This window comes from Otolemur garnettii, unplaced genomic scaffold (genome assembly GCF_000181295.1).
Source record: "Otolemur garnettii isolate 467f Iridium unplaced genomic scaffold, OtoGar3 scaffold00021, whole genome shotgun sequence".
NCBI classification, from domain to species: Eukaryota; Metazoa; Chordata; class Mammalia; order Primates; family Galagidae; genus Otolemur; species Otolemur garnettii.
Window position 1 is genome coordinate 19899126 of NW_003852416.1, and position 13996 is coordinate 19913121.

At 47.8% G+C, this 13996-nt stretch overlaps 1 protein-coding gene across 5 annotated transcripts in view; it reads right to left on the bottom strand.

The window, feature by feature from the left end:
- The window catches only part of PAX2 (paired box 2), a 92793-nt gene that overhangs the window by 31499 nt on the left and 47298 nt on the right, over nucleotides 1–13996 (bottom strand). For 2 of the 5 annotated variants that reach the window (XM_003787257.1, XM_003787255.2), the window contains exon 6: nucleotides 11153–11221. The exons of the other annotated variants lie outside the window; for them this stretch is intronic. In XM_003787257.1, coding sequence (XP_003787305.1) covers nucleotides 11153–11221 — 69 coding nt within the window. The remainder of the gene's footprint in view (nucleotides 1–11152; nucleotides 11222–13996) is intronic. 5 annotated transcript variants of the gene reach the window in all.

Here is a 13996-nt window from a genome sequence, read left to right on the forward strand (position 1 = left end):
AAAAAAAAAAAAAGAACTTAAGCAGGAAGCTTCCATTATTATCCCCATTTTACAGATGGGAAAATGGAAATGCAGAGATTAAGGAGCTTTCCTAAGCTTACACACCTTGCAAATGATGAAAGGAGCCAGAAATAAGTCTGGACAATGTGCCTCTGGCAGCTGAGTTCATAGCCTGGGTAACTAAGGGCTGGAGAGTTTAGGCAACTTGCAGTAAATAACTTATGACAGCTATTAAATAGCAGAGCCAAATTTAGAATCTGTATGTATCATAGTTATTTTTTCTTCTTCTTCTTCTTGTTTGTTTTTTTTTTTTTTTTTTTTTTTTGAGACAGAGTCTTACTTCATTGCTGTTGGTAGAGTGCCGTGGTGTCACAGCTCACAGCAACCTCCAGCTCTTGGACTTAGGTGATTCTCTTGCCTCAGCTTCCCAAGTAGCTGGGACTATAGGTGCCCACCACAATGCCTGGCTATTTTTTTGTTGCTGCAGTTTGGCCGGAGCTGGGTGCGAACCCGCCACCTTTGGTATATGGGGTTGGTGCCTTACTCACTGAGCCACAGGCACTGCCCTCATAGTTATTTCTTAATGTTTGTTTTCTCTTCTGAACTGCAAATATTGAAGGCAGGGACTCCATAGTTTTCATTGTTGTAACCGTAGCTTAGTGCCTGACCTATTGTAGGTGATGACAAAAGTTGACTGATTTGTTGACTAAAATTCCAAAAGCATGCCTGTAATCCTAGCACTCTGGGAGGCTGAGGCCAGTGGATTGCCTGAGCTCACAGGTTTGAGACAAGCCTGAGCAAGAGTAAGACCCCATCTCTAAAAATAGCTGAGCATTGTGGTGGGTACCTGTCATCCCAGCTACTTGGGAGGTTGAGGCAAAAGAATCACTTGAGCCCAAGAGTTTGAGGTTGCTGTGAGCTGTGATGTCACAGCACTCTACTGAGAGCAACAAAGTGAGACTCTGTCTCAAAAAAGAAAAAACATAAGATAGAATAAAATATAAAATTCCAAAAGCAAAGACGGATCAATTCTTATTTGGCCTTGTTCAACCCTTTCCTTTGAGGAGGAAAAAGCAGCAACCAGCTTGGCGCCCATGCACAGTGGTTACTGTGTTGGCCACATACATCAAGGCTGGCGGGTTCGAACCCAGCCTGGGCCTGCTAAACAACAATGACAACTGCAACAAAAAATAGCCTGGTATTGTGGTGGGTGCCTATAGTCCCAGGTACTTGGGAGGCTGAGGCAAGAGAATCGCTTAAGTCCAAGAGATTGAGGTTGCTGTGAGTTGTGATGCCACAGCACTCTACCAAGGGTGACATAGTGAGACTCTGTCTCAAAAAAAAAAAAAAGTAAATAAATAAAGAAAAGCAACAACAAAGGAATTGCTACTCTTCAGTGACATTCACATTTTATAGCTGGAAAGAATAATATGAAGAGAATTTAATTTGATTCTTCTTAGAGATTTAAAATGTTTGTATTTAAAATAATCCAAAACCAAAAAACAGGCTCAGGTTAGGTAATTCTCCTGTGTCACAAGCTAGTCATCATAGAAGGAGAACTGAGGTTCCTAGCCCAAAGCCCTTTCCTCTGTTGTAGCCCACTGAATTCTCACCAGGAAAGAAAAGCTGATAAAAGGGAAATAGGGATGAGAGGAGAAAGCAGCCATGTCTAGAGGTGACAGAGCAGAGGGAAAGAATCAGCATGGGATCCCCACAGCAAGAGATTATAAGAATATAATTCTGTGAGTACAGCATGCTCCAAAAATGAAATTCTGCCTCTATAAGCTTAAATAATCAGCTTGACAAAGTAAAGAGAGGTGGGGAGGGGTGGAAAGAGAAGGACATTTGAGGAAAATCACTGTTGTTGCACACAGATAAGCTTTAAAATATGATGAGCCTAGATTTTAAAAGGACATGTACACCAAACAGTGGAAGATTATGCAGCCATTAAAAAATCATGTTTTCAAAGAATATTTAATTATATGTGAAAATGGTCCTATATAATGTTAAGTAAAAATAGCAAGACACAAAGCTGTGTATATGGCATTGTTCCAATTTTGATAGAAAACTATATATAAAATTATATATGCACAAAAAGAAAAAGCCACAAATTTCAACAGTGGCTATCTCTTGATAATATTACGAGTGATTTTTAAAAAATTTACTCTCTTCCAGATATTTCACAATGTTGCACTTCTGATCAGACAAAAGTTATTTTTTTTTTCCTTCTTATAAAGGACACACAACAGATGGAAGGAGGGGACCATGACCAAGGATGGATATGAGAGTAGCATGAGCCTGTCAGGAAGACAAAAGCTTGGAACAAGCTGAGACAACAAAAAAGGGCCTTGGTTGCTATGTTTGGAGAAAGAACAAAAAGGAAGGCAGGTTTAAGCTCAGTCCTTGGGAAGAGGATGTAACACTGAGAGGGATGAGAGAGAAGACAGAACTTCTCAACCCCCAGCTTGCCTTTGTCTTCACTGAAGGAAAGAATCTTCAAAATGGGACCAGCAGGAGGGTACTATTTTCCAGTCAGGGAGGGGCTGGGCAGGTAACCCTTAGCTATCTCAATTGTTAACTTTCCCAAATCACAAGACCCTAAAACTGCAGTTGATAATCCTTGAGATTACAAAGAAAAGGCAAGGCAGGAAAGGGTAAGGAAGCCCAGTGCCGTCCTGCCTTGCAGAAATGGGGGAAAGGTACACTTATGCAAATAACTCTCCAATAAATTCAGTACCACGCTTTGGAAATCTTTTAGAAGAAATTATTATATAGTTAATTTGTGGGCACTGAAAAAGAACATAGTGATACTCCAGAGCTTGCACATACTCACTAAGTCGTGGCACATTAACTTGGTATCAATGCTTAGATCGAATACACCCCCACAAAGACATCCCCTGTTGCCCTGGCAACAACTGCTCCTTTTTTTTTTTAATTTGTCATTGCACTTCATGCCTTGATCATGGCATTCATCACATTGTGCATGTATAATGATGTGCATATCTATCTCCCTACACGATTATAAGCTTCATGAGGTCAAGGATTGTGTCCTATTTGCCTTTACAAATCAGTCCTGTCATGCTCTGTATACTGCAGGCACTCAATTTACTCACCAACTTAAACTGGATTTTAAAAAAATTGATTTAGTTAGGAAATTGGGTGGATGCTGTGAATGTTAATATTTGGCAAAGAATGGCCTTCCTGGCTTTAAGGGCAGCAAAATGGTTGATGGCTCTTGGGCTCATCAGTGCCTAAAGCATTCACTTATGGTAACTAGGAGGAAGGTCTCCACTGGTGGGTCATGTGGCTTTCTTGTATTTTAAAGGAAAATAACTCTTTTTTAAAAAAACTGCTTGGCTGATGATATAGAAGACATCCTCATGGCCTTAATCAGGTGGAATTAAGAACCCAAACCAACAAGATGAAATTCAACAGGGATAAATGGAATGCCCTATGTTTGGGTTAAAAAAAATCAATTACACAAGTGCAGCATGGGGTAGACCTGGCTTGATAGCAATTGATGTGAAAAAGATCTCGAGGTTTTAGTTGACCACGAACTCAATATGAGCTTGAGTCTGACACAGCTGCTAAAAAATCGAATGTAATCTTAGGCTACATTATGGATGTAGAATCTCCAGATGAGAGAATGGCAATGGTTCTACTGTGTTTGGCATTGGCTAGAGTGTCTGTGGAGTTCAGTGTTCCCTTTAACCTTCAAGAATGAGCTCAGAGATGGGTAATCACAATGATGAGGAAATTTCTTCAAGAGCAGAGACATAATGTGAAAATCTGAAGTCTACCCAGGACCCAGCCCAGAAGTGTTTGCCAAGTGCTCAGTAAATAGGTGGAATGAATGGGAGGAAGGTAGGAAGGTGCAGAGGAAGAGAAGTGAGGTTGTCAAATGGAGATCCTTACCACTGCCCACCTCTCCATGTGGTCATTACCTCTATTTTAAAGATGAAGAAATTGAGATTCAGAGATGTTATATAATTAGCCAAAGGTCCCAAAGCAAGTAAGGAGTGGAGATCTAGATCTGGACCCTAAGTCCTGTGCTCTTTCCTGCACTGGCTCAGTATGAAGGCAGTGTTGCAAACAAAGGCAACTGTCCATCTGTGACTTGTGTCCAGGCAGGGGCCGTAGCCTGGCAGGTCTTTCCCCTCATTGCTGGAGGGGAGAGTTCTATGGCAAGTCGCAGATAAGACTAGATGACCTTTAAGAATATGTGACTCTGGGCTCGGTGCCTATGGCTCAAGCAGCAAAGGCGCCAGCCACATACACCTGAGTTGGTGGGTTCGAATCCAACCCGGGCCGCCAAACAACAATGATAGCTGCAACCAAAAAACAGCTGGGCATTGTGGCGGATGCCTGTAGTCCCAGCTACTTGGGAGGCTGAGGCAAGAGAATCGCCTAAGCCCAGGAGTTGGAGGTTGCTGTGAGCTGTGATGTCACAGCACTCTACCCAGGGTGACAGCTCTGTTCCCCCCCCCAAAAAGGAATATGTAACTCTGCCTTGTCACCACTCCCAGCCCAGCCACTGGCTACCCTCCACGTGGAGAAGGCCTCCCTAAGTCTTAGCTGCTCCTGGGCTCAAGCCCTGTTTCCCACTTGCTCTTGTAGCCTCCTCCCTACTGAACACACAGCCATGTGGTTCACCATTTCATGAACAGCCAGTTGTCTGAGGGGTGACAACCTTGCCTTCCCCAATAGATTTTAAACTCCTATGAGCCACGTCCTAGTTTTCTGATCCGCTCATATATCTCAACACAGTGAGCACACACTGATCCGAAGATGCCTGGAGAGGAAAGCATAAGTTTCTTTACTATGCCACCTGTTCACACTCTGAAGCAGTTACAGACCCTTAGCTCTCTGAAAACTGCCTGATCACAGAGGATGGTGGAAGGATCCTTCGAGGACCTTTTGTTTCCTAACCAACCTGTAGGAGACATGGAAGAGACCCAGAACCCAGGGAATTGTACCAGCACAGTTGCCTCCCTTGTTTTGTATGCCTTGCCAAGAAAGGACCTCCAGTTACCATAGAAAAGAAGGGTGTGGTACCCACTGCCAAGGCACAGCCAGCCTGGATGTGTGTGGCCCATGAATGAAGAGGTGGAAGGAGGGAGAGTGGGTTTGAATGGGAGGAGAGAGTCGAAGCTAGAGGCATTGGGAAGGGAGCACATAGCTATTGGGAGAGAGAAGAATGATGCATGGGAGGAATGGAAGGGGTGAGCCTTGGGTGGACTTGGGGGAGTTCCCTGGGGCATAAAGTCTCAGTCCAGGAGTTCTGCTGTGCAGTGCTATAGGCCTGCCAAAAAGGCTGGTGGGGTAGGAGGGCCCACTGAGCACCTATCTGTTGGGACCCAGCCCTCCTTCAGCCCTCTCTAGGCTCTCAGGGAGCAGGTAAGGCCCTCTGCCAGGTGAGGACCCCACTGGGCTCCAGCCAGGGCAAGAACCAGTTAGAAATCTCTGGAGCCAGTAGAGAAGGGGGCTTTGTTAGCTCAAAGGACACAAGCAAGGCGAAAAATTACATACCAGGCCGCCCTAAGTATGCTTGTTTAGAGAAACTGCTTGCATTTATGAAGTCTTTGGTGCGGAAAGCAGGGTTGCAAATGACTGCATCAGAGCGACAGTAAAGGCCATTAATTTCCTGTTATGTTTTCCTGTGTTGGGGGCTTTATTAATTTAATTTTACACTGTCGAACAACAGCGAGAGCTGACACTGCCACACCGCCACGGCTGGGGTTTTCTTTTTGTGTGTGTAGCAAGGCCTTGCCTGACATGCAAATCAACGCTATTACCAGAACCAATAAAGATGTGTGGAGGGATGAGGGGCGGGAGGAGAAAGAAGAGCAGGAGGAGAAAGGGCCAAAGCCATCCCCAGCCAGCTTCTGCCCCCTGTGCCCCACATCTCTGGCCTTCATGGAGTATCCTCCAACATCAGCAATTTCTAACCATTCTTCACCTGCCCTCCTACCCTCTACTTCCCCATTTCGGGCCTTTGGATGACTCTACTCTGTCATCCTCTTCTGTCCCAGCTCCTGGCATAACCCAAACAGAGACATGAAGTTCCCAGAAAGAGGAGGGAGAGAGAGTTCTTACTGTCTGTCCCCAGCTGAGGCCTGTTGCAGAAGACACAGGGGCAGGCAGCATGATGCTGCCAAGCCCACAGGCCAGAGTGAAAGCCTCTGCTGTGTGTTTCCCTCACGCGTCTTTCTCCTCCACATCCCCTTTCCTCTAAAGTCAAGGCTCCTGGCCCACTGACACAGTATTAGTGCACCCACACATGAGCCCACGTGCACCTCAAGAAGAGCCAGAAGGGCAGATACTCCAGCTTGCTTGTAAGTCCCTCTGAGAGCTCATGTACTCCAACTTTGTCAACCTCGTATTTCCTTATTTGCCTGGTAATCTGAATTACCACGGGAAAATATGCTCTCTAATTGTTTCTATTGCTACTGAGAAGACTTCAATAGCTACCTTCAGGAGCTGTAAGGTACTCACTTGGTCTAAGTAGACCAAGGTGCCAGAGAAAAATGGACCCCCAGCATCAGAAGAAAAGGCAAGTTCCTGGGGACCCAGTGGTACCACATTCTGGTTACTTTTACTGCCCAGACCTCATATGTATTGCCCCAAGACCAGCCATACACTGTGTCCCTCATTTAGAGCAGCTTCCATAAACCGACTGCCCCAGGTGTCGAGAAGGGGGTTCACATTGCCCTCAACTTACCACACCCCTAGCCTACCCCCGTGCCCACACTGCCCAGGTGCCTAGCTGGCCGCCCTGCCTAAGGAGATGGAGTTGTCGGGGGTGGGGGCCATAGGAGGGGCAGCACCCAGAGCTTCTCCTTCCAAACATGCTGTCTATATCCCTCCATCCCAAGCTGCCCAGGCTGATCTGTGTGAGCAGGTGCATGTGCACACGTGAGTGTGTGTGCACCTCTCCCTCTGTCACTGGCTTGCTCACTCTCCTGCTTGCACTTTCTGCTTCAGGAGCTGTCTGGCAGGCTCTGAGAGGCTGTTGGATGGAATCCAACTCTCCCCAGGAGGAAGCATAAACTTCATAAACTGCATTTACTTTAATGCAGGTTCCTGGGGCTGCTTTCCTCAGGCTTTTCTTTCCTCCCCTTGTCCGCTGTCTCAATCACATTTTATCTCTGCCCCTGTGTGTACCCAGACCACACACACACACACACATATACACACACACTACAGTGAGTTCATCTTGGAAAAGATGAAGCCTGGGGCAGAAGAAGAAGGGAAAGGGGCAGAAACTCTGCTTCCAGGAGAAAGCTTCAGTCCTGCCCAGGAAGGGCCCCAGGAGATGCCCACACGCTGGTCTCCAGTGGAGATGAGCACAAAGGGTGCTTTGAAGCAGCCAGGCAGTGCCCGGGGAGGGAGGAGATGCTGACATTTCATGGGGGGGGCCATATTAGGAGCCACCTGGAGGCTGGGCCACAGGGCTCCAAGAAAGGGAGGGAGAGAAGGCAAAGCCTCCAAGCAGGTTGAGGTTTGTGAGGCCTCTCTTGTCTAGTGCTGTCAAGGTCAGCAGGTTCAGGTTCACCGAAGGGTCAGGATGGTTTGAATTACTGGCTCTGCTGCAATCCAGCTCGTGATCGTCTCCTAGCCCTTGCATCGGGCCCAACCCTCCCCCGACCCTCTTTACTTTTCTACCTCCATGGTGCATAATGGGGAGGGTCCCAGAGAGCTCTAGGCTCACCACAGCCCCAAGGAAGACAGGGCAGAAAGGGGTCCTTCCCTGGGCTCCAGGGCAGCCACAGCTGAGGAGGCTGCCAGGATCTATTCCTCTGGCAGGCAGAGGTCTGGGGTCTCCCTGGCCTACATTCTCTCCACATCCTTTTTCAGAGGGGTCACCCAGGCCAGCTGCCTGCCTTTCTCAGCTGCCCACTGGTCTGCAGAGGAGGAGGCACTCCAGGAGCCAGCCTACAAGCCTCAGGGCCTGGGGCAGCCTCTGTGCCTGTTCCTCACTCCTGCATCCAGAGCCTGCCTGCACTTGGGGGAGAAGGGCAGCGCTGAGGCAGCGGATTTCTTGCTCGGTGCCCTTGCTGGGTGGGGGAAGGAGAATGATGCCTACCTGCAGGGCAGGGAGGCAGTTGCCAAGTGGAAGGCGAGGAGTTGAAGCATATTCTGACAAGATAGGTGCTTATCCACCAGGGTGCAAGTGTGGATGTGGGAAGGTCCCTGAAGTCTGGTTGAGGAAGTCATATGTCTCCACTACACCCACCCCTGATCCAGTGGTGGAGGGGCACACATAGCCCCCCACAACAAGTTCATAATTCTCTCCTGTGGGGTGGGGCCAACCTATCTATTCTGACGTTCTGACACTTTATGAAAAAAAAATAATCTTTTGTGCTAAACTCCAAAATACTTCCCTAAACAACCCAGTGGACTCAGTGAGGAATGAAGGTCGTTAGTGGTTTGCCTGCCATCTCTGGTATAAACGCAGGGATTCATGTACACATTCATACACCCATGAATTCAAATTCAGCTTCTCAGAGCCAGGGCTAAACCCCAGTACTTTCCACAGAAGAATATAAGTCAGGCATACACAGGGCCTAAGGTGAGGGTCTTGATAAAATTTCGACATAACCTGTACCTACCTCTGGATAATGACATGATTAGTGTCCAACAGATTCATGGCCAGCATTATCCAGAGAGTTTGGTTAAAATATGTGATCCAACTAAGATAGAAAAATTCCTCCCTCAGGTATGAGCAATCTAATTTCCCTGGCCACTGGGAAGATATAATCATAGGAATGAATGTGTGTTCATAAGTGCAGATTTTTTTTTTAGTGTCTAACTGAATGTTGACTTTTGAACCCAAGCTCTTTCTTATACTAGAGTGGATATTAGCCAGATTTGCAATATAAGTTGGAAACTGAACACAGGTTGAACTTTGTAAATGCAATTAACCCAGGCACTTGTCTAGACGAATGGTTCCCTTCATATGCATGTAGATTTGGTTTCTGGACTTTCATAGGACCTGTCTCCTGCGGGGCAGAGACTGTGACACATGCTAGATAGTACAGTGCATGCATAATCCACGGAGCACCTCTCTTTAGAGAAACACAGGCTCTGCTTGGCTTCCCAGCATAATGCCTCCTTACAGTGCTGAGCAAGAGTCTGGGAGAGAGGAAGACAGGAAGAGGCCCTGCAACTCCCTGCCCAGACATAAGCTTACTTTCAAACTCTGAGAGCACACTCAGGGCCCAGACTCTAAGAAGGGAATTGGATGGCTGATGTGCTTGCGTGCCTGCGTGTGTAAGGATTAAGTGGTAAACAGATAGCTGTGCCAAGTGCTAGGTTTAGATTAAGGAATCCGTGCAGCCTCATTTTGTTTACCCAATATGGTACAACCTCATAATATCTTCTGGGCCCTCCTTAGCATCTCTCCTAGTTCCTTCAGGCTGAATCCTGTCCTACTAAAATAATGCACACTCAGCAAAACTTCCCAAAGCCCTTCCCACGCAGGGGGAGCTCAGATTCCTCTCAGGTTCTGCCAGCCCCTGCAGCTGGACCAAAAGGCCACTGAGAGAGTCAGAGGCCTCTGCCTCCAAACACCTGCCATGCTCAGCCCCCGCCAGGTTTGGAGCTGGCCTCCCAGGGAGTGCTCACCTGTAGACTTTTCCTCCTGATGCTGCCCCAGCCTCCTCCAAGACAGCAGGCTGTGCCTGTCTGTCTATCCGAGCACCTAGGACCTGGGCAACTGGGCATGGTAGTCTCTGCTTTTCCTCTGCCCCAGGGTCCACCTTTACTGACCCAGTACTCCTCCCGCTACCCCTCCAGAAGGAGAGCCAGGAAGGGAGTGTGGTGATCAGGGCACGCCTGGTTTGCATTAATGAGCTATACCAAGTGTAATCCAGCCAAGGAAGCAGCCTACAAAAGGAGGCGATCTTGGGCAGCCAGGAGCAGAGCTGCTCAGGTAATTGGTTTATCTATCTGGAAGCAGGGGGAGCAATCTCAGCACAGACAGACTAGCAGTAAAGTCTCTTCCTTAAGGCTATTTCCTTTGTCTTTTCAATTGCTTGCACATCCATGTGAGAGAGGGAGAGAGTGTTAAAGAGAGAGGGAGAGGGAGAAATGTTAATTTGTGAATTAATGGCTTTTCTCAGCGGAATTGTAAATTCAAATGTCACCTCACACGGTGACACCATGGCTGGTCTGCTGAAGAAGCAATGATAAGATCCCCCACCTCCCTTGGTGCCCCTCCCTCCTCAAAGATAGCTGTGGAGTGGAACATGCTACTTTTAATTTGCAATAACAACACAACAGAGGTATGCAGTAATGACTGCCTTCTTCCACCCTCCTCCTGGCTTCCTTCCCCCCAGTCCAGTGGCTCCCCCATTTCCCCACCCCCTTCTCAAACAACACCTTACCTTGCCCAGCCTGCCCCCAACCCCACCCCAGCTACTGCCTGATCCCATGGGGGGTGCCTTTGGATTGACGATGCTGCAACCCTCTCTTCTCCTTCAATAATCAGGGAATTAATGACCCTGAAGTTAAAGTGAGGCTGATACCGAGGCCCTGCCCAGCGTTGGGAAAAAGCCTTCATTGTTTTCAAGCAGGAGGCGGGCAGCAGTGAGGGAGATTCATGGATGGAGATTGAATATGCAATTTTCTTTCACCTTGCCAAGAGCTGCCCCTGGGCTGTGCCTGGCCTAAATTTTTCCTTTTACCATCTCTGCCTTATCCGGCCCTCCCACCTCCCTTCCATTCTTTCCAGAAAATTACCTTCAAAATTGATTTCCACTTTTACAAACAAATATAATGGGAACACAGGAAAAAACTTGGGCCGTGATGAATTAGGGCTGTCAGGTGCTTCCAGGTCTCCTTTGCTTTTGTTTTACTACCTGATCTGCTCTTTGTTTTTCCAAGGGCTGGAAAGAGTGCCCCCCATCCACTGAGTACCTGACCCTCCAGGCCCCCAGAGCCTCAGCCCTCAAGTCCCATCAGTGGCCCATGGCAGAAGTGATCTAGGCTCTGAGACTCTATTAGCCTCTTCGTTTCCTGGTGGATGCCTGAGCCACCTCCTCCGTTTTCACTCTCTGGTTCTTAGGAACCCAATCTCTGAATGTTCTTTACCACCACCCCCAGGCTGTTTCCCTTGACCCCCACACCATGTCCCCTCTGGCCCTCATACCTCTTAAAGTCCAGACCAGATGCAAACCTCCACCTCCTCTAATGTGGGCAGGATCAGTGTATACCTCGACTAGAGCAAATGAGAGACAGACAAACACTGAGAGATCCTGAAAGATAGGCAGGTAGAAGATTGGGGACAAGACCCCAAGATTGGGAGACCAGGCTCCTCTTCAAAGGGCTACAGGGTACTGAGCTATAATTCCCACATGGCCTAAGAGCATAATGCCTGGGTTCTGAGCTATAATTCCCACTTGACCTGAGAGCCTCCCTAGCCTTGGACCCTAGGCCACCCTGGAGGCTGGCTCAGGACAGCCCATTCATTTGCCAACAAAATGTAGAGTGATGCCTATGGAGCCCTTTGGGCCAAACTCTATAGGCACTCCTGAGTGTGGCTACCTGACATACTCCAGCTCATTGGTGCTGGTGGACAAGCAGACGGTCACACCTCCCACTCTCTCTAAGCATGTACACTACCTAGGAAACTGCGTGCCTTCTCAACACATGACATTCCACACCCCTTACACTCAGACATCCCAGTGGTAGAACACACACAGTCACACTTGCATAGACCACGTAAAAAATTACTTGTGGATCCATAAAACAAATATACATTTTCCAAGGTAAACAAATAAACTTGCATGTGGAAGCAGAAATGTACATAGGTGATAGAAGGAGAGATGCCCCCATGTTTAAAAAAGAAGTGAGTCTTATATTTACTTCAATATATCTAAAATGCCTGTGTGGCTCAAAGATGACATGTGGCCCAGAAGATAACCACAGAGCAAATGAATAGGTAGAAATGGATAAAAGTTCTCCCGATCTCACGTGTAAAGCCAACATCTTTCCTCCACTGAGCTGGTCCCACCCAGCTTAATCTTTTCTTGGCATTGGCTAAAGGTTGCCCTAGTTAAACGGAGCTGCACCAAAGTAAGGGGGCCTGTGCCCAAATAAATGCCTTTCTGTCACAACTTCATTTCCCCTTAAAACATAAACCTGTAAATTAGGCTTTCTTTCCCAGATTTACAACAACCCATCTTCTAAGATGGCAAAGGTCTAACACTATGCCCATGGTCTCACATAATCATCTTTTCAGGTCCCGAGAAGTAAAAGCTGAAAGCAAGTCCGTCTTACAGAGGAGAAAACTGAGCTGTTGAAGGTTAAGTGACTTGCTGGGCTAAAGAGTGGCAGTAGGAGTCCAGAGCCCACTCATCCCCCTTGGAGCCACACTGCCGGTCCATGCCCAGTCCCAGAGAACATACGCTGGCCCGGACCCCACACCCCTTCTTCCCTGTGGAGTCTCTGCAGTATTCCCTTGCCTCAAGCCAGGCTCCCAGACAAGGGCAGGTGCTGCTCATTTTCACAGCTTAATCCCCTCATTTGCTCCAAGTCCAACCTGAGCAACACCCTTGGGGACTTCTAGGAAGGAAACTAACTAAGGAAATAAACTGCTTCTTCCAGTTATGGCTTCATCCAAAGCAGAAGGGAGCTATTAAAGGCAGTGATAGGACTCGGCCATTTGCAGCCGTGCAACCTGCCCTGCCTGCAAACGTACAACTTCACTGGCTTGGCATCACTCGACTGCACAATTCATTGTGTACCTAATTAATGGAATGCAAAATCATGGCCCCCTGCAATCCCACACCTCAAAGGATGATACCAACACACCTCCCTCACACAGATCACCATGCTCACCATATGACTTCATTTGGATTTGCGGATGTTATATAACCCTTCTATGCTTCAGCAATACCTCTGCTGGACAGTGATGCTTTGGGCCTAGAAGCAACTGGGTGAAGGCAAAGAACTTCTGGATTTCAGCCTAATTACAGATAGGGCAATACCAATGTCCCTCTCCTCCATCCATATGAGCCAGGGCACACAACATTCAGGGAATCAGTGTCCCCTCAAAGAGGCCAGGGAATTCAGCCTTAATACCACTCCCCCCCTCAATTGTAGCTTAGAAGAAGTAAAGATTTTAGGAGGCTACTAAATGGAGATTCTACCTTCTCAGACCAATGGGGAGCCTGTCTTTTGGATGCTTCATCATATAACTTCTTCATCTATCTTGCCTGTCTACCAATCCCATTCTGGGAGCTCCTGGACTCTTGGGAGGAGGGTCAAAGCTTCTTTCTTGACCAGCACTTTTCTCAGACAGAAGTCTGGGTTTTTTCCATATTCCCAGAGGCCATGGCATGGGAAAGAATCTTAAACAGACTCACAGTCACTGCCAGTTTTTCCCCAGAGTCACAGCTGACCGGCCCTTTACTAATATCCCCACAGATATGATTGCTGCAGATACTAATAACGTTCTCCATATTCTGAGTGCCAATGCCAATAATGTTCCGGGTATTATCGCTGTGAACACCAATAACTACTGCTGAGATTGTCTCCAATAATGCCAGCACACACTGCAGTGATTGTCCTCACTAATGCCCACCACCGTGACATTGTTAGAGCTGAAGAATAGGCCACACTGTACTCAGAGGAAGGAGCAGGAACAGCTTCTTGGAGGACAGAAGGGCTCCCCACTTGCCTTTGGGGTGTGACGCTTCTAGGAAGATGCCACAGTGGTTGGGGCCAAATGAGGGCCCAACTGGCAGGGTCATCAAGGGTCTTCCTGGAGGGAGGGGTGCCCCTCTACTCCCTTTACGGTCTAGTCCTGACATGCACCCTTAGTCCCATCCCAACACCCCTCAGTCCCCCAAGTCAGTTTTCTCTTTCGCCTGCAGTTCTGACCCAATAGCTGAAGGACACACCTGGGTGTCTGCGAGGCCCGTGCCCGAGGCTGCCTTCTGTGACTGGCCTGCCAGTTGCTTTGCTACCTTGGCCTGACTGCAGAGTTGGG